The 21,688-nt window shown below is 36.7% G+C and overlaps 1 protein-coding gene across 5 annotated transcripts in view; it reads right to left on the reverse strand.

The window, feature by feature from the left end:
• The window catches only part of ZNF638 (zinc finger protein 638), a 90,589-nt gene that overhangs the window by 52,943 nt on the left and 15,958 nt on the right, over positions 1-21,688 (reverse strand). For 4 of the 5 annotated variants that reach the window (XM_019969950.2, XM_019969948.2, XM_019969946.2 and 1 more), the window contains 6 exons: positions 18,956-19,017; positions 11,835-11,873; positions 10,799-11,091; positions 9,420-9,697; positions 8,025-8,171; positions 6,994-7,116 (listed from right to left, as the gene is read on the reverse strand). In XM_019969950.2, coding sequence (XP_019825509.2) covers positions 6,994-7,116; positions 8,025-8,171; positions 9,420-9,697; positions 10,799-11,091; positions 11,835-11,873; positions 18,956-19,017 — 942 coding nt within the window. The remainder of the gene's footprint in view (positions 1-6,993; positions 7,117-8,024; positions 8,172-9,419; positions 9,698-10,798; positions 11,092-11,834; positions 11,874-18,955; positions 19,018-21,688) is intronic. The other variant, XM_019969947.2, reaches the window with a different exon arrangement.

The raw sequence follows: 21,688 nt of genomic DNA on the forward strand, positions 1-21,688 counted from the left end.
AAACTGTAATTCAAAAAGACACATGAACGCCTATGTTCATAGCAGCACTATTCACAAGAACCAAAACACAAAAACAACCTAAATTTCCACCAACAGATAAATGGACAAAGATATGGTATAAATACAGTGGAATACTACTCAGTCATAAAAATGAAATGCCAAGTGCAGCAACGTGGATGCAACTATAGACATTATCACACTAAGTGAAGTTAAGTCAGAAAGAGAAAAACAATTATCACCTGATATCACACAGGTGGAATCTAAAATATGGCACAAATGAACCTATCTGTAAAATGGAAAGACTTTTAGACACAGAGAACAGAATTGGGGTTGACAAGGTGGAGGGGGGAGGGAGAGGGATGGCCTGGGAGTACGGGGTTGGTAGATGCAAATTATCACATTTAGAGTGGATAAACAATAAGGTCCTAACGTACATCACAGAGAATACAATATCTTGTGATAAACCATGATGGAAAAGAATATAAGAGAATAACTGAGTCACTCTTCCAGCAACACAAGAGAACACCACAAGATCTTGACGACCCAGATAATCACGATGGTGTGATCACTCACCTAGAGCCAGACATCCTGGAATGTGAAGTCAAGTGGGCCTTAGAAAGCATCACTACGAACAAAGCTAGTGGAGGTGATGGAATTCCAGTTGAGCTATTTAAAATCCTGAAAGACGATGCTGTGAAAGTGCTGCACTCAATATGCCAGCAAATTTGGAAAACTCAGCGGTTCCATGGGACTGGAAAAGGTCAGTTTTCATTCCAATCCCAAAGAAAGGCAATGCCAAATAATGCTCCAATTATTGCACAATTGCACTCATCTCACACGCTAGTAAAGTGATGCTCAAAATTCTCCAAGCCAGGCTTCAGCAATATGTGAACCGTGAACTTCCAGATGTTCAAGCTGGTTTTAGAAAAGGCAGAGGAACCAGAGATCAAATTGCCAACATCTGTTGGATCATCAAAAAAGCAAGAGAGTTCCAGAAAAACATCTACTTTGCTTAATTGACTATGCCAAAGCCTTTGACTGTGTGGATCACAACAAACTGGAAAATTCTTCAGGAGATGGGAATACCAGACCACCTGACCTGCCTCTTGAGAAACCTGTATGCAGGTCAGGAAGCAACAGTTAGAACTGGACATGGAACAACAGACTGGTTCCAAATAGGAAAAGGAGTATGTCAAGGCTATATACTGTCACCCTGCTTATTTAACTTACATGCAGAGTACATCATGAGAAACGCTGGGCTGGAAGAAGCACAAGCTGGAATCAAGATTGCTGGGAGAAACATCAATAACCTCAGATATGCAGATGACACCACCCTTATGGCACAAAGTGAAGAGGAACTAAAAAGCCTCTTGATGAAGGTGAAAGAGGACAGTGAAAAAGTTGGCTTAAAACTCAACATTCAGAAAACTAAGATCATGGCATCTGATCCCATCACTTCATGGCAAATAGATGGGGAAACAATGGAAACAGTGACAGACTTTATTTTGGGGGGCTCCAAAATCACTGCAGGTGGTGACTGCAGCCGTGAAATTAAAAGATGCTTGTTCCTTGGAAGAACAGTTATGACCAACCTAGACAGCATATTAAAAAGCAGAGATATTACTTTGCCAACAAAGGTCCATCTAGTCAAAGCTATGGTTTTTCCAGTGGTCATGTATGGATGTGAAAGTTGGACTATAAAGCTAAGCAGTGAAGAACTGATGCTTTTGAACTGCAGTATTAGAGAAGACTCTTGAGAGTCCCTTGGACTGCAAGGAGATCCAACCAGTCCATCCTAAAGGAAATCAGTCCTGATTATTCATTGGAAGGACTGATGCTGAAACTGAAACTCCAATACTTTGGCCACCTGATGCAAAGAACTGACTCATTTGAAAAGACCCTGATGCTTAGAAAGATTAAAGGCAGGAGGAGAAGGGGATGACAGAGGATGAGATGGCTGGATGGCATCACCGACTCAATGGACATGAGTTTGAGTAAACTCTGGAAGTTGGTGATGGACAGAGAGGCCTGGTGTGCTGCCGTCCATGGGGTCGGACACGACTGAGCGACTGAACTGAGTCACTTTGTGTACAGCAGAGACTGGTATAACACTGTAAATACATTATGCTTCAATTAAAAAAAACTGAAAAAGATAAATTAAAGTCAATACTGTAGTTGGTGGAGCAGAGGGTATGAACTCACCTCCTTAGGAAAACACCGAACTCACAGCTAACTGCTGAAGAACCAGTGACCAAAAAAAAAGGCTGGAACCTACCAGAAAAAAATTGCCCTACATCCAAAGACAGAGAAGCCACAATGAGATGGCAGGAGGGGTGCAATCATGTTAAAATCAAATCCCATACTCAACAGGTGGGCAACTCACAAAACGGGAAAACAATTAAACCACAGAAGTTATCCCACAAGATTGGAAGTTCTGAGCCCCATGTCAGGCTTCCAGTCTGGAGTCTGGTAACAGGAGAAGGAGTCCCTAGAGAATTGGGTTTTGAAGGCCAGCAGGATTTGACTGCAGGAATTCCACAAGGCTGGAGGAAGCACAAACTCCACTCTTGGAAAGGAGCAGACAAGTCTTGTGTGCACCAGGACTCAGGGGAAAAAAACAGGACCCCATAGAGACTTGGTCAGACCCACCTGCCTACTAAAGGAAGATCTTGCAAAGGCAGGGATGGCTGTAGCCCACTGCAGAACAAAGATTCTGGCAGCAGCAATTCTATAAAGTACTCATTGGTATGAGTCCTTCTAGAGGCCCACATTAGTTCCACCAAACAGCCTATAAACTTCAGTGGTGGGTCACCTCAAAGCCAAACAGCCAACAGGACAGGAACACACCCCACCCATGAGCAGACTTAAGTCTCCCTCAGCATGGCCCTGCCCAAGCGAGGGACAAAACGCAGCTCAGTCTACAGCAGGGGAGGAACCAGCCTCTCTCATCAGAAAGCCTGCACAAGTCGCTTAAGATGGCCTCATACACCAGAGAGCAACAGAAGAAGCAAGAACTACAATCTTGTAGCCTACGAAATGGAAACCAGTTACAGAAAGTTAGAGAAAATGAGAGAAGAGTCATATGTCATAGAAGAAGGAAACATGAAACCCCAGAAGAATAATTAAGTGAAGTAGAGATGGCCAACCTACTACCGGAAAAAGAATTCACAATAATGACAGTGAAGATGAAGATGAAACATGATATCAGAAAAAGAATGGAGGCACAGATCAAGAAGATGCAAGAAGATACAGAAGAACTAAAGAACAGACAGAGATAAAAAAAAAATACAATAATTGCAGAGAAAAATACACTGGAAGGAATCAATAGTGGAGTAAGAGAGGCAGATAATGGATAAGTGACCCGGAAGGCAAAATGGTCGCAATCACTGCCATGGAAAAGAATAAAAAAGAATGAAAAGAAATGAAGACAGTCTAAGGGAACTCTGGGACAACGTTAAACACACCAACATTCACACTATAGGGGTACCAAATGGAGAAGGGAGAAAGGACCTGAGAAAATACTAGTGTAATAGCTGAAAAATTCCCTAACATGGGAAAGGAAAAAGTCATCCAAGTCCACATAGAGTCCCAGGAAGGAGAGTTCCAAGCAGGATAAACCCAAGGAGGAACATGGTGAGACACACAGTAATCAAACTGAGAAAAACTAAAGACAAAGAAAAAAAATATTCAAAGAAGCAAGGGAAAAGCAAATAACAAACAAGGGAACACCCATAAGATTATCAGCTGATTTCTCAGCATAAACTCTGCAGGCCACAAGGGAATGGCACAATTATATTTAGAGTGATGAAAGGGAGGCACCTACAACTAAGAATACTCTACCCAGCAAAGCTCTCCTTCAGATTCGATGGAGAAATCAGAAGCTTTATAGACAAGCAAAAGCTAAGACATTCATTTCTCATGCTAGCAAGGTTATGCTCAAAATTCTTCGAGGTAGGCTTCAGCAGTACCTAAACTGCAAACTTCCAGACGTACAAGCTGGGATTAGAAAAGGCAGAGGATCCAGAGATCAAATCGTCAACACTCACTGGATCATGGAAAAAACAGGGAGTTCCAGAAAAACTTCTAATTCTGCTTCACTGACTATGCTAAAGCCTTTGACTAAGTGGATCACAACAAACTGTGGAAAATTCTTAATGAGATGGGAGTACCAGACCACCTCATCTGTCTCCTGAGAAACCTGTATGCAGGTCAAGAAGCAACAGTTAGAACTAGACATGGAACAACAGTTCAGTTCCAAGTTAGGAAAGGAGTATGACAAGGCTGTATATTGCCATTCTGCTTACTTAACTTATATGTAGAGTACATCATGCGAAATGCTGGGCTGGATGAATTATATGCTGGGCTGGATGAATTATAAGCTGGAACCAAGACTGCTGGCAGAAATATCAACAAACTCAGAAATATAGATTATACACCACTCTTAATGGCAGAAAGTAAAGCGGAACTAAAGAGCCTCTTGATGAGGGTGAAAGAGGAGAGTGAAAAAGCTGGATTGAAACTCAACATTCAAAAAACTAAGATCAAGCATTTGGTCCCATCACTTCATGGCAAACAGATGGGGAAACAATGGAAACAGTGATAGATCTTATTTTCTTGGGCTGCAAAATCACCGCAGTGACTGTAGCCATGAAATTAAAAGACTCTTGCTCCTTGAGAGGAAAGCTATGACAAACTTAGGCAGTGTATTAAAAAGCAGACATCACTTTGCCAACAAAGGTATGTATTGTCAAAGCTATGGTTTTTCCAGTAGTCGTGTATGGATGTGAAAGTTGGATCATAAAGAAAGCTGAGCACTGAAGAAGTGATGCTTTTGAATTGTGCTGGAGAAGATTCTTGAGAGTCCCTTGGACAGCAAGATCAAATCAGTCAATTCTAAAGGAAATCAATCCTGAATATTCAATGGAAGAATAGGTGCTGAAGATGAAGCTCCAATACTTTCGCCACCTGATGCAAAGAGCCAACTCAACTGGAAAAGACCCTGATGCTGGGAAATACTGAAAGGGAAAGGAAAAGAGGACAGCAGAGGATGAGATTGATTAGATATCATCATCAACTCAATGGACATGAATTTGAGCAAACTCCAGGAGACAGTGAAAGACAGGGAAGCCTGGCATGCTTCTGAACTTAGCAACTGAACAACAACAACAACAACAAAAGCTAAGTTAATTTAGCACCAGCAGACCAGCTTGCAACAAACACTAAAGCAACTTCGCTAAACAGGAAACAGACCAGCAACTTAAAATACCTTATACATATATAGAAAACCTTGTGGGAATAGCAAATCCAGAAACTACAATAGATAAACACATTTAAAAAAAAGCAATTCAAACACAACATTAAAGATGATCATCAAAACTAGATACCATTTTTTACATACTGGATTTTAAAACTGCAAATAATAAAATGTCATTTATAATGGAGAGACACCTGCACTCACATAAATTATTAGACTGTGAATTGTTACAGCTATTTAACAGGTGATCCAACATTTCTTATTACAGTATATCCTAGTACCCAGCAAGTCCACTACAGCCATCATCTCAAAATGCATAATAAAGGCCTATGAAAGCCATATACAAGAAAGTTACCTGAAGTCCTGTTTATAGTAATGAAAAACTAGAAATAACCTAAAAAGCAATCCACAAGGGAACTGATAAAATAATCATGGTATGTTCATACCAAGTAATGCCACACAGAACTTTCAAAGAATGAGGAAAATGTGTAAGTCTTAACGTGGTTTGATTTCCAAATAAGTGACTGAAACATGCAAGGGGCTTGCAGGATGTAGTCAAGGTTGTGGTTTGGACCTAGCCAGAGATTTCATAAATGTTTGCTAACTCTGTTACATATTTTCCCCTACTCTATTGCTTACCATTTAATTGTTTACAATGTGGCAAGCAATTTGCCATTTGGCAAGCAATCCAGTAGGGGAAAATACCAATGTAACAGAATTAGCAAACATTTATGAAACCCATGGGGACTGCAGCCATGAAATTAAAAGACGCCTACTCCTTGGAAGGAAAGTTATGACCAACCTAGATAGCATACTCAAAAGCAAGAGACATTACTTTGCCAACGAAGGTTCGTCTAGTCAAGGCTATGGTTTTTCCTGTGGTCATGTATGGATGTGAGAGTTGGACTGTGAAGAAGGCTGAGTGCCGAAGAATTGATGCTTTTGAACCGTGGTGTTGGAGAAGACTCTTGAGAGTCCCTTGGACTGCAAGGAGATCCAACCAGTCCATTCTGAAGGAGATCAGCCCTGGGCTTTCTTTGGAAGGAATGATGCTAAAGCTGAAACTCCAGTACTTTGGCCACCTCATGCGAAGAGTTGACTCATTGGAAAAGACTCTGATGCTGGGAGGGATTGGGGGCAGGAAGAGAAGGGGACGACAGAGGATGAGATGGCTGGATGGCATCACTGACTCGATGGACGTGAGTCTGCGTGAACTCCGGGAGTTGGTGATGGACAGGGAGGCCTGGCGTGCTGCGATTCATGGGGTCGCAAAGAGTCAGACACGACTGAGCGACTGAACTGAACTGAACTGAACTGATGAAACCCATATGGGACTTCACAGGTGCTGCTAGTGGTAAAGAATCCACCTGCTGATGCAGGAGACATGAGACGTGGGTTCGACCCTGGGTGGGCAAGATCCCCTAGAGGAGGGCATGGTTACCCACTCCAGTATTCTTGTCTGGAGAGTTCCATGGACAGAGGAGCCCACTGGGCTATAGTCCATGGGGTCATAAAGAGTCAGACACGAATAAGCAACTAACACACACACATACACAGACACATGCATACACGAAGTTAAGTTCAGTGTATGTGAATTTATACACAGTCTATGGAGTTAACATTTTAAGTTTTTTTTTTTTTTTAACATTTTAAGTTTTATGCACTTCTCTGTATATAACATACTTCAAAAAAATTAAACTAAACAACAATGAACTGTGTAAGAACTAAATTCAGTTTACCTGTGACTTTTTCTTTCCTGGAACACATACTTTCACACTTTTCCCTTTTATCAGAAGAGGTGTTGTTTCAATGTACTCCATGACTGCAGTAATTGCTTCTTTAAATTCCATTTCCAAGTAAGCCTAAAATGAAACATATTATACTTTAAGTCAAAAATCTACCTTAAAATTCTCTGACTTAATACTTCCTTGTGGAATATAAAACTGAAATTACCTCAAGTCCTGTTGATTTTACCTCCTTTCACTTTTTCCTCTTGCTAAAGTATAATCTGATCTTTAGGATGTTTTCACACACAAAATGGACATTTAACCTAATGGAATTTCTATACCATTACCAAGATAAGGAGGAAGCAGTCCATGGCAAGATCATAAGAGAGTAAGAAACAGGAAGGCAGGGCTCACTGAACAACAGGAAAGAAGGCAGGATCTAGTCTAGCTGCCGTTAAATTTGAACTTTTTAAGGTTTCTTGCAACAAAGAAAATTATACCAACTATGTTCCCTTGTTTTACCTCCTAATTTCATGTTCTGTTTACTCCAGGGTTTGTAGAGTTTATAGAACTTTACTATGTAAGTTACAGAAATACAATTCAAATGTAAAAAATACTGTACAAACAAAATCTTTTTTTTTAACATCACCTCACTGAAGTGCTAAAGCAATGAATGGCAAACTATGGCCTGCCATCTGTTTTTTTGTAAATAAGTTTTTTTGAACACAGCCATGCATATTCATTTATATATCATCTATAACTGTTAAGTACTACAACAGAGTTGTATAGCTGAGCAAAATAGTTGAAATCCTATGACATGCCACACCTAAAATATTATCTGGCCCTTCAAAGAAAAGTGTACTCGTCTAAAAAAACAGTGTGCTGTTGTAAAGGATATAAAGCAGTATCTAGGAACCCTGTTCATTCAATTCCAAACATTTACATAACTCAAGTAACAGTTGTATATGGAGTAAAAGCTGAAAGATCTGACAAGTCTTTATAAAACAAAATTATGACTTTTTAGAACAGACTAAATAACTCACTTCCTTTCTGTATGGAACAATCAGGACATCATTAACCTTTCCAAATGGTTGAAATATTTTTCTAATTTCTTCTTCAGTACAGCCATCTTCTGGTAATTCAGATATCAGAAGAACAGGACCATAATGTGAAGACTGGTCCTTCCGAAGCTATTTTTGAGATGAATGAAAATTAAACCAAATTAAGTGACAAAGTATAGTTACAATAATTCCCAATATAATTTTTCTACCATTTATCCTAGTACATTAAGCAATCTTTTTTATTAAAATATTATATTCTGCTTATAAATATAAATAATTCTTATACTTTCTACTTATACAAATATTTTAGAACATTTAAAAACTTTTTGAAATACTAAGAAAAGCAGGAAGAAATGTTTTATATTTTACCACTCAAACCCAACAGCGGGCAGTTTACAGGCAACCAATCACAGATGCTCTTTTCTGTACAGAGAAGCATTTCGTAACAAACCAGACCTATGAAGTAGTCCAAAACTAGTAAAGAGTACTTTTCTATACAAAATTGGATGGCACATCATCAGTAAAGCTGAAGTTACAGCTTTATTTAGTCTGTTGTAATAATTTAAAAAATATCTAGATAGACATAGTATTTTAATAGATTCATATATACAATTTGAATATACTTTATTATTTACCACCTATGTTAAAAATTGACTCAAAAAAACTTTTAAAGTTCCACTACTGCCATCTAGAAATCTAGAAACAAAATGAATGTTACAGAACCAGTTAGCCTTTTCAAAATTAATTCCCTATACTCAATATTTCTTCAAAATTCTGTAGTATCAGGTTGATTACTGTAAGTTCATCCTATTAAATATAAGCTCTATGGGGGCAAGGAACTGTAATTGTTTAAAGTTAAGACAATGTTAAGAGAAATGTATACCTAAACACTTGAAGATCTGTTAATGTTATAAAATACACCTATTAGTACCCAGAAAACAGACTAGTATTCTACACTGGGCAACAAAGTAGCTTCTGAACTATACTATAAAAAAACATAAAACAGATTACAAATGATTCTCAGCAGATAGTCACTCATAGATTACTAACAAAGATTACAAAAACTCATTAATACTACTGATTACGTCCATTTCCCCAATCAGAGAGCAAAACTTGTAACATGGATCAGTGTGGTCAGCCAAAAACACCAAACCATCAAAATGTTCTCAATTTTGATATTTGTAATCTATAAGACTTTAATTATTGGACCTTTCCTGTATTCAAAACAGAAATCAATAAAAAATATTTTGTATCAAAATAAATCACAATTTCCTCAAAAATATGAAAATTAAAAATTCTGAACAACTTTGTTTTCTCTTTGTCATATTAACAAGTGAAGGTACACACTTCTACTTTCACTAACAAAGAAGTACTGACCTTACGTTGCAGAGAAACCGTTTTATCAGCCATTTGTTTACTTTCTGATGGGGTATCATCTTCAAGATTCTTTGATTTGTAACGAGTACAATGTCCTCCTATATTTGAATCACTCTTTGCAGAACTTGTAGATTTAACTGATGTCTTTGCTCCACTGCCAGTTTTAAGTTTTTGTGCTGGTGAGTGTCCTTTATCAACTGCTTCAGGATGCTTCTGTTTACTGAATTCTGACTCATGCCCAGATCGTTGTATTACATCTTCTAATGCTTTTTTCCTATCTATTAAAAGTACACAAATACTACTTCAATTGAAAAGAATTTTATAAAAAAATAATATAACCCCTCAACTGCCCAAATATTTAACACACTGAGCCACTGTTAGGCCAACAGGTGGCAAATACATACAAAAAAATTATTAGTCTTTAATTCTTTACTCAAAAGGTATTCACATGAAGATCCTTTATTCAGTGAGCTTCTCTTATACCAGAGATCCTCAAACTTTTGATTTCAGTATCCCTTTACAGTATTAAAAACTGAGGACTCCAAAGAGCATTTGTATTCAATTTATCAATATTTACCACAGAAGAAACTAATATAGAATTTTAAAAATATTATTTAATAATAAAACTCCTATGTTAACATAAACAATATACTTTTATAAAAAACTTTACTTTCAAAACAAAAATTTTTTAGATGAGTATTATTTTCCTGAACACTTAAATGTTGGGCTTAAAAGAAGACATCTGAATTCTCTAATCAGAGAATTCTGCATCCAATGTGCTGGATACACTATTTTGGCTACCATATTTTATTTCAGAGATATGTAGTTGAAAAAGGAAAAAAAATCTCAGACCTCTGAAAAGATTTCAGAAAAAAAATTATGTAAAAAATACTTCTGGAAAGGTCACTAAACCAACATTAAGACACACGTTGAAAATTTGAACAATTTTAAAATGTTTTAAATTAATTAATGGAAGACAAGTCTATAATCAATTACTAAGGCAAACTAAGATATCTGTATATCCCCGGTTTTTTTAAGTTTGATGTTGGGTGTGTAGATACACTCTCCCACATTTCTTGTGATACATAATAAAGGGAAGAAGAACGAAAGAGGTGGTAATGTGAGTCAAATTTCACACAGAAATTCTAAAATTTAATAAATTACAACATTTAATTTCTTAAAAACCTTAGAAGTTTCAAAAAGAGCTGAGCCAAATATCTCAAAATGTCAACATTTAAAAAAAATCTTGAGAAGAGTAAGTAAGTCACATTTCAAGCTTAACGCAAATACAGGAAAAAAAAAATCAAATGAATTAAAAAAAAAAAAACTAGAATGGTTTAGTCAAAATAAGTACTTATTATTCACAAACATAAGTGTACCTGATGATCTCTCTGATCTCCTTGATGTCCTTTCAGGGCTAACTGATCGAAAGCATTTTGGACTACCTCTAAATGGATTTCTCATTCGATACGGTGAACGGGATCTGGATCTGTATCTAGGAATAAAACGATGGCAAATTCTTGGACTTCGGCTTCTTGGTCTATACATACAACGCACGGGGCTTCGAGATCGACGAAATCTATGACTTGAGCTTGATCTCCTAGAATGCCTCGGACTGGGGGAATGAGATCGTCTTCTTGGAGTTTCATTTTCTTTTCTATTGCCTTCATTTCTACAAAGTGCAAGAATAAAAACACAAGATTCATCAATTTTCTATAAATTTAAATTTATATCAATGACAGATTTACCTTCTTAAAATCAAGCTATTAATATTAACAATGCCAAACTCTAATATCATGTATTTATGTAAAGCAAAAACCTGCTTGTTATGATGCAGTTAGGTTTTGTAAATGAATAAGGATCAGTCAAAGCAGATGATCACCTCTGACTGCTTACATTCCTGTTTTGTTTACTCACAAATAAATATCACCAATTTCTTGCATTTTTCCTATATCACTACTATATCCAATTATGTTTTGAAAGTATTAAGTTATATAAAGAATTTAGGAAATAACAAATGTTTCTCAACAATTTTCCCACGAAGATTACGCCTTCCACAAATATTTGACTCCTATACTTTTATTTATACACACTGAATAGGGAAACTCCATTCTCAGCCTTCAAGCCATTTATAATCTGCCATTTATAATCTAAGATCCCACAAACATAAAATAAGAATAAAAGTATAAAGTATTTTCAGAAAAGACTAAAAAAGAAAAGTTCACAGATGGGAGCTATTACAGGTAAACTGGGGTAACTAAAGATTTCTAGAGATGGTTGCATTTCCCTACTGTTTAAAAATAAAAATGGTAAAAATGAGATTCTATTCAAAACAGTGCCTTAAAAAAAAAAAAGTGTTTACTTTTAAAGGAAAATCAAATTTCAATAATACCACTATTAAAAAAAAATAACTACCTTCTTGATGGGAGGATCTCAGGATTCCAATCAGGATACCTATTTTGAGAATAAACAATATTAATGAACAGTTAAGATTATAAGGCTCAATCTTTCCCTGCAATATATAGAGAATACTGTTCAAAACAAATGTTAAGGGAATTCCCTCGCCGTCCAATGGTTAGGACTCCATGCTTTCACTGCTAAGGGCACAGGTTCAATCTCTAGCTGGGGAACTAAGTTCCCACAAGCCATGTGGTGCAGCAAAAAAAATAAAAAAATAAAAAATCTTAAAAAATTGGAAAAAAAATTTTTTTATTAAAAAATGTTTTTAATTAAAAAAATTTAAAACATTTTAAAAAGTTAAGTGATTTATTAGTATATTAAAATATGAATATTTTCTTCAAAGTAAAATATTTTGAGTGTCTAGTTCAATAAAGAGTCAGTTTCAGGCAACTCAGGAAAAAGAAACACATTCCCCGTACTTTAAACGCCTTGACATTTATTTAGGTAAAATAGGAAGTACACATAAAATTGTTAAGAGGTATAGAAGAGCTGTAAAACACCAGCTTAGGTAAGCGTTAAAGACAGTTTACTCAACTCTGCAGAACTCTAGAGGACACCATTCTACAGAATGAGACATGAATGCTGCCCCTTATATTGTACCAAGTGTTCCTCAGAGAGGATCTCAGGGGACAATTCAAAGAAAAGGTTGCTTTTCAGGTAGCCCTTTAAAAAGGGTTATCAAGAGGGAAGGATCAGGTTAGGTTTCATACTGTGGCAATACGTAAAAGGAGGATTACAGGCAAACATGTGTTCTATTCCAGGAACCAGTGTGGCCGCAGCATGGACATGACAAAAAGGAATTATGAGGCAGAAAACCTGGCAAGACAGCTCAGAGACAAACTTTGAAGGTCCCTGAAGTCATGTTAAGGAAGCTGAACCTAAGTAAAAGGCAATGGAGAACAATAAACATTTCTGAAGTGAAGGGAACATAGGAATGTTTGCAAAACAACTGGAAATAAATGTCTAGAAAAAGATGAGTGTTGAGATATTTAGAAATCAGACATCAACTACAGCACTAAGAGTTAATGAGATAGAGAATGGAGTTACTGGGAAGAGGGTTGAGGACAGAATCTTATGTACACTAACACTTAAGAGTAAAGCAATTGGTTCTTTCAAACCAATGAAAGAAATTAAGGGGTAATCACAGAAAGAAAAAGTAGGAGAAGTAACACCACAGAAGTCCAAGAAAAAGACATCTTCACCTTCAACTATTCCAGAGAATCCGGACTCTACATGTTAATGGGAAATAATGATTAAATTATTAAATCGCAGATGTACAAAAATACAATTTCAGTAGCCAAGTAGAGAGCTACATAAGGAAATGCAGGCAGCAAGCCACCTGACAAGAAAATAAAGTGAGGTCAAAAACTAACTAAAGGTAAAGCAGTTTTTATTTGTTGACATTTGTCTCAGATATTGTTGGCAGGTTAACTCAAAAGCAATTCTCACCATGTGCCAAATAGAGAGTCTATGTACCATAACCAGAGAGGCCTGGGAGCCACAACAAAGACCTAGCACAGTCAAAAACAAACAAAAACGCCAATTCTCAATTGCCTTTTCCCAGGTCTGCCTCCGTAACAAAGGCTAAAGAAAGCTAAATCTGCTTTCCCAGTCTCTTTAGAAGAGAGCCAGTAATAGGTTCAAACCAATGACATATAGGTACAAAACCACTGGCAGACTTCTGAGAAAATTTCTGCATCATCCTTCCTGCTTTGAGAGCAGATATGAAGGCTGGAGCATCTTATAACTATCAATGTGACAAATTGAGAAGGTAAAAAACTTAACTTCAATCCAGTGTATCTATCACTCAGCATCAACAACTGTCAAACATGAACAATTTTTTTCATCTACTACTACAATTTTTCTCTGGGATGGTTCTGGTTGCTGTCTCCTGTACAGTGTTACAAACCTCCATCCATAGATCTTCAGGCACCATCAGATCTAATCTCTTTAACCTACTTGTTACCTCTACTATGTGTGTATATATATGTATGTTACATATATATGTATGTATGTATAAGGGATTATGACTTTAACATCATCTTCTTTTAGGATTTTATATAGCTCAGCTAGAATTCCATCACCTCCACTAGCTTTACTGGTAGTAATGCTACCTACGGCCCACTTAACTTCACACTGCACGATGTCTGGGTATAGGTGAGTGACCACACCATCATGGGTTATTCAGGTCATCAAGATCTTTTTTGTATAGTTTTTCTGTGTATTCTTGCCATCTCGTCTTCATCTCTTCTGCTTCTGTTAGGTCCTTACCATTTCTGTCCTTTATCGTGCCATCCTTCCATGAACATGAAATGTTCCCTTGATATCTCCAATTTTCTTGAAGAGATCTCTCATCTTTCCCGTTCTAGTTATTTCCTCTATTTCTGTGCATTGTTCATTTAAGAAGGCGTTATCTTTCCTTGCTATTCTCTGGAACTCTGCATTCAGTTGGGTATATTTTTCCGTTTTCCCTTGCCTTTCACTTTTCTTTTTTCCTCAGCTATTTGTAAAACTTCCTCAGACAACCACTATGCCTCCTTGCATTTCTTTTTCTTTGGGATGGTTTTGGTCACTGCCACTTGAATGGTGTTACGAACTTCTGTTCATAGTTCTTCAGGCACTCTACCAGAACTAATCCCTTGAATCTATTTGTCACCTCTACTATATAATCATGACATCTGATTTAGGTCATACCTGGATGGCCTAGTGGTTTTCCCTACTTTCTTCAATTTAAGTCTGAATTTTGCAATAAAGTGCTTATGACCTGAGCCACAGTCATCTCCAGGTCTTGTTTTTGCTGACTGTATAGAGCCTCTCCATCTTTGGGTGCAAAGAACATAATCAATCTGATTTTGGTCACCATCACCATCTGGTGGTGTCCACATGTAGAGTCATCTCTTGGGTTGCTGGAAAGGGTATTTGCTATGATCAGTGCATTCTACTTGACAAAACTCTGTTAGCCTTTGCCCTACTTCATTTTGTACTCCAAGGCCAAACTTGCCTGTTATTTTGGTATCTCCTGACTTCCTATTTTTGCATTCCAATCCCCTATGATGAAAAGAACATCCTTTTTTTTGGTATTAATTCTGGAAGATATTGTAACTCTTCAAAGAACAGGTCAACTTCAGCTTCTTCAGCATCAGTGTTTGGGGCAAGACTTCGATTACCCTGATGTTGAACGATCTGCCTTGGAAACAAACTAAGATCATTCTGTTGTTTTTGAGATTACACCCAAGTACTGCATTTTGCTGGAGGAGGAAATAGCAACCCACTCCGGCAATGGCAACCCATTCCAGTACTCTTGCCTGGAAAATCCCATGGATGGAGGAGCCTGGTAGGCTTCAGTCCATGGGGTCGTGAAGAGTCAGACATGACCGAGCGACTTCACTTTTACTTTTCACTTTCATGCACTGGAGAAGGAAATGGCAACCCACTCCAGTGTTCTTGCCTGGAGAATCCCAGGGACGGCAGAGCCTGGTGGGCTGCCATCTATGGGGTTGCACAGAGTCGGACACAACTGAAGTGACTTAGCAGTAGCAGTAGCCAGTACTCTTGCCAGGATAATCCCATGGACAAGGAGCCTGGCAGGCTACAGTTCATGGGGCCACAAAGAGTCGGACATGATTGAGTACAACAATCTGAAAGTCAGTTACTTAATAAAAGTAAGCCTTAGCTTTCTCTTACGTGCGATCCTGGAAATACAGCTTGTTGCCAACACAGAGAAATTACTAAATTTCCAGAGCTTTCCAATTCAAGAGGGGGTAATAATATTTCAGATGTGAAATGATGTTTTAGATCTAAGTTAACCACTAGACTACATGTTCTTATATCTGCTGCCTGTGTGTTACCTAACCAGTTTTTTAAAATGTTTCAGAAGCATAATACATGACAATATAATATAATGGCTAAGAACAAGGACCTAAGTAAACGACATCATCTATATCCCAACGTGATACATAAGTATATATATTACCTATAAAGTTTTTGTGACAAAAATGTTCAACCTGAATTTAATGAAGAGGAAAAAACCAGAAAGGTGCAGAATGTGGAACAGTCTACAAGACAAGACATTTCAAAAGTCAACCGTTGTGAAAATAGCCTCAAAAAAAGTGTGGGGAGTGGGAGAGGCAAGGATAGTTATAAATGGCATTTTGGGAAAAATGGGAAAATTTGAATTTGGTCTGTGTATTAGAAGGTATTATGAAATCATTGTTGATCATGTGTTATACTGTAGTTAAAACAGATAACCACTGTAGAAAAAATTTCCTTATTCTTATGGAGGGGAGCCTTGGAGGAGAATGGCATGTATACATACATATGGCTGAGTTCCTTCCCTGTTCACCTAAAACTATCACAACATTGTTCATTAATCAGCTACACCTCAATATAAAATAAAAGCTTTAAAATTTTTTTTCCTTTTTCTTAAGAGGTAGATGTTGAATTAAGGAGTGAAGTGTTACAATGACTGCAATGTATTTTCAACTAGTTTTTAAAAACTGTAACTAATATTAAAAATGTCCATATAAAGTATAATAGACACATCAAATGTTAACAGTTGGTTAATAAAGAGGAAGACTATGTTTATTATCCCTTCAAATTTGTTGCACCTGAGCAACTTTTCAGAATAAAGTATTGAGTGGAAAAAAGTTTTAAAAAAGAGCCATGAGTTAGATATTAGTTGTGCCAATTATTTGCAGTATGACAGCTGGGAAGCTGCCTCTCACTGGTAAAATCACAAAAAATCATTACATGTATCTCTCACATAATATTTCAGTTAATATTATGAAATATTATTATTTCACAGGGTTGAAATATGATCTCACAGAGTTGCTTTGAAGATTACACTGTGTAAAAAGCATTTAGAAGAATGTCCAGCACACAAGCATATAGCTCTTTATTATGTTAATTATTATTTTTAATACTAAAGATAATGCACTATCTTTTCTCAAGTTAATCAATTTTACTTCTGTGTCATAACCCAGAAAGATTCAATAAGACGGAGAGAAGAGATAATAAACCTTTAAGAAAAAAAATTGAAACCTAAATATATATCAGTACAGGCTTCCTAGGTGGCTCAGTAGTTTAAAAAAAAAAAAAAATCCACTGCCAATGCAGGAGTTGCAGGAGACACAGGTTGGATCCCCGGGTTGCAAAGATCCCCTGGAAGAGGAAATGGCAACCCACTCCAGTATTCTTGCCTGGAGAACCCCATGGTGAGAGAAGCCTGGCAGGCTACAGTTCCTGAGGTCACAAAGAGTCAAACACAACTGAGCACTCACACGTACATCAGTAAAGAAATGACTAAATAGATTTAAGTACAGAAGCACAATGCAGCTTATAAAAAAACAATGAAATAGCATATGTTTTGTCTTGCAAAGATCCAAAGCACCTAATCAAATCTAATGCATTTGTTTTTTAAGCAGTAGAGAGAAAGCCATGAAAAAATTATTCAAGAGTACCTGAAAAAGGTAAAAATGTAAAACAGAACAACAAAGTACCAGGCACGGAAACTACCTGCTTTAAAATTAGGGTCCTATGTACATGAAAAAAAGGCTTATCTACACAAAAAGCTTTCAGTAGGCATAAATGCCATTTGGCATAGAAAATTAATGGCAGTGCATGTAGCTAGACTCCTGTAACTAGCATTTAATGCCTACCTACAGCAACTAATTCCCTCACATCTAAATCCCCTAGCTTCATAAAAATGAGACATCCCACTGAGTTTCTGTGCGAAAATTTGTGACTTTAGGCGAGATTTTCCATTTACAATGGCAGTATGGTCCAATTAAGTAACAAATTATCTTTATATGACAACCAATGTCTTTGTGCACAGATCTATACAGGTAAGCAACTCTCTATTCTCAGTCTATATGATTCAGGTAGGGCTTCTATCACACCCTACATCAGGAGTAGGCACATGACACCAACTGAGTCATAGTACCCTATGCCTACAACCACTGTAATTGGTTTAGAGATGGACAACTAACCCACAGTGGTCCAAAAGACTCAAACCAAAGACTTCCGCAGGATTTATGAGAAAAGAAGTGCTTTTATTTATTTTTAACTCCAGGAATGCTAGATATTCAGATCACTTAAGTCTGGAACTAAGGGGGTCACTTTGCTTTGTGGAGAAGTGTCCTCATGAAGACAAAGCAGAAAGGAACAGACAAGAAATGAAAGTATTACTGACACATTGATTTTTGAGCACCTAATCCAGCCATTCCTAAAACTAGAAACACTCAAGCTTCCTAGTTAAATGAGCTTATAAATGTCCCTACTTCAAAAAACTAGTCCGAGAAAGGTTTATCATGTATGATAAGGAGAGTCATGAATAATCTCAAAAAAATTGTGGTGACATTTTCATAAAGAACAATGTGAAAAACCAAAACAGCTGTCACAAATTCATTTGCTCAAGAACATGTTACCATCATCATTATAATGACCAGGAATTTGACACACAACTGAATCAGCATGTTTAACGATACTAGGGGAACACAATTTTATGTTAACTCCAGACGACGCAAGAGAAAATCACACTTTTTACCTTCATAGGTGCCCTGTCTTAAAGAAGGAAAAGGCGAAAGAACTGAAGAACCAATGGTTAGGAAGCACCATATCTAGCTTGTTCATTTCCTACTTAAGGGTTTTTTTCTGAAAACAGGTTCTAAACCGAGAGAGATTTAGACCTGAAATTAAATACTAGAGTTTGGTTTGAGTGGTTTTTAGTTAGTTATTCTTTGAGGAAAGGGTAGGAAGAAGGAGAGGGAAGTATAGGAGAAGGGAAGGCTTTGTATTCTGAAGCAGATAAACTATTCCAAGGAAGGCAAGGCAGCAGGAACGAACCAATTATATTAAATTTACCTACTGGGAAGGAGTCAGAAAAAAGGATTGTATTTAATTCTCTTTTAGAAAAAGTTTAAATAAATTTGTATAAAGTTAGTATTTCAAATAGGCAATAGCTTTCTAAAAATATTTTTCTCCAAAGTACCACACTAAAGGTGTCAAACAATTATACCTGAAACATTTAACTATTCTGTAAATTTGCCACCTATAAGAATGAAAAAAATTGTTCTTACTGTTGACGTAACTGTCGGCAACTCTCAATATGAGTAGATGTATTTTGATGCTGAATCCAATCCTATTGTAAAAGGAGAAAAGTGCACAAATTAGAACATTCCTCATTTGACTAATTACATTAGGCTTTTTAACATGACACAGCATCCTTTGTTTTTTCAAAAATTAAACAAACCTAGTTATAAATACCATATGGCTACTCAATAAAAATTTCACAAACAAAAATAAAAGGACTCTAAATAAAAGCACTTAATATCAACTCATTGCTGCCATTTTAAAACATTTTAGCTATGGCAAACATTTTAAAAATCCTACCCATAGATACTCATTTTGAAGTCAAACATACATTTAAACTTGGAGAAAATAAAAGCATGGATCAGAAATAACTCATCTCAAATATTAAAAAAAAAACACGCACTACAGACAGTATCAAGAACTCTATAAATAGAATGGTATTTGAAATGGCATCTCCAAAATATAGTCTTGATGCCTTACAACTCTAAACTTCAAGCTAACAACATTAACAACAAAAAATCCTACCTCTCAGGCCAATACCATTCCAAACAAGGTACTCACTATATACTGACAAAGGATAAGATTAGTAAAAATATGAAAAAATGCTGCTGATCAAAACATTTATTTTCAGGATATAGTGGAAAGCAGTATCATTTCAAAGACATAATATGCCTTACATATAGAGCTTGACAATGAACAAAATGCTTTCTCCTTTAACTTCACTCACAAGCTGCCCTAAAATTATATTTTGTACCCATAAAAGCTCCTGGAAGACACATCTGATTTTTTTTTTTAAGGCACTACAATTTTCAAAGAGAGTCCCCCAAGTGAAACAATTAGTTAAAAGCAAAGTGTGAGTAACGTTTTATTGTGTCTCCAATATTTGGACAGGTAGAAAACTTACTGAACAGTTCCTTCCATATTTTAAAACATTCCTTGAGGAAAATGTTATTCATTTCCATTTCAAAAACATTTTAGTCTGTCATTGCCAAAGACTAGAACTATCCAGTTAAAAACCACAGTTGACACTAATTTTGGAATCTGCCTTGTCAAGAACTATCTGAAAACAAGTGCATGCTACTTGCAATACTCAGCAGCAGGTTATGACAAACCCTAAAGTATTTCATTAAGCCATGGAACTGACTGTGGATTACAAAAAATAAAGTCTGCATATCCTGCTCAGGGAAATAGGAAGCTAGAAGAGACTGGCAGTTAGGAGTCTTTAGTACTGCTAAACCCGTATCTTTGATAGTAACTAGATATTGTTTACATTAGACACACTGACAGGTATCAAAATGGGCATGATTTAATCGGACCACAAAGTGTTTTATTTGAATAAGTTGCCAATATATAAAAATTCAGACTTTCAGCTTTTCTTGAAAAAACATGAAGATAGAATACTAGATATGCATTTGACATAGCAACTATCAGCTAATGCTGACAGCTAAAAGTTATTTAAGGCATACTCTGTCCAGTTCACACACACACACATCCACTTTACTGACATTACTCACTTTTAGGTTCAGTAAATATATCTACACCACCCCAATTTCTACTCTCCAATAAGACAAGGGTCCAAAAGCGGGACTCCTCTCCAGAGAGTAGTAATTACCTACTAGGCAGAAGATGCAGCAAGGACTGCAGACTTGAGTGGACCCAGAATCCAACTTTGAAAATACCTACCCATATCACTCTCTTATCTACCAACTACTTAAAAAAACCATTTATGTCAGTATTTTTTTGAACTGAATTATTTTAGTCAGAAAGACATGGCTTTAAACCAAGGATAGACTTCTAAACCAACTGTGACAGTCAAAAAGACATAACTTCTAAACTAAGCATGACTTCTCTGATGTCTGAAACTCAATTTAGAAAAAAAAAAAATTCCTCATTTTTCTTGTCTTTTTCAGACTGTAGTTTTGACTCAGGGGTAGGTAACATCGTTAGCTGTTACTTAGCAAAAAAAATTTGCAGTTGATAATTTATATTTATTGGTTACACATTTATAATGTCAAATACATGCACACTTACAGGGCAACAAAATACATCACAGAAACAAGAGAGGTAGGTTATACTACCTAAGTCCATGTTCACAAATCCCTATCATTTGTCATCTAGTAGAGAAGAATTCATTAATTAGGTCCATTGTGCTGTTCCGGCTGTTAAAAGGTATCTGTTCATTTAAAAAGGCAATTGATTTCTATGAACTCTAATAATCATTAAATGATTTCTTTTAATGTTTAATGTCTTTTTATCACATTACAGGCTTCCCTCGTGGCTCAGATGGTAAAGAATCGGTCTGCAGTGCAGGAGACTCAGGTTTGATCTCTGGGTGAGGAAGATTTTTATTTTTATTGTACTTTTATCATATTAATCCATACTGTCACCAACATACACTTGAATAACTAGGGAAGCCTCAAATTAGGCGTCCTACCCTCTCTCTCTTCATTCCTATTCATCTTGCACACAGCAGTCAGATTTATCTTCCTGAAATATATTTTTTAATGTGTCATTTCATGAATCAAAGAATCTTAATTAGCTTAATGCCTCTCATTTCACATCTAAACTCCCTGGGCTAGTTTTTCTAGGCCCCTCAAACTTATCATTGTTACTCCCATCTGAAATGTCATTCCCCTTCCCCTGGGTACATCTAAGCCTACTAATCATTCAAGAACCACCTTCAACCTACTCCATGAAGTCTTCTCGACCAGATCACTTTA

Source organism: Bos indicus, chromosome 11 (assembly GCF_029378745.1).
Source record: "Bos indicus isolate NIAB-ARS_2022 breed Sahiwal x Tharparkar chromosome 11, NIAB-ARS_B.indTharparkar_mat_pri_1.0, whole genome shotgun sequence".
Taxonomy (NCBI): domain Eukaryota; kingdom Metazoa; phylum Chordata; class Mammalia; order Artiodactyla; family Bovidae; genus Bos; species Bos indicus.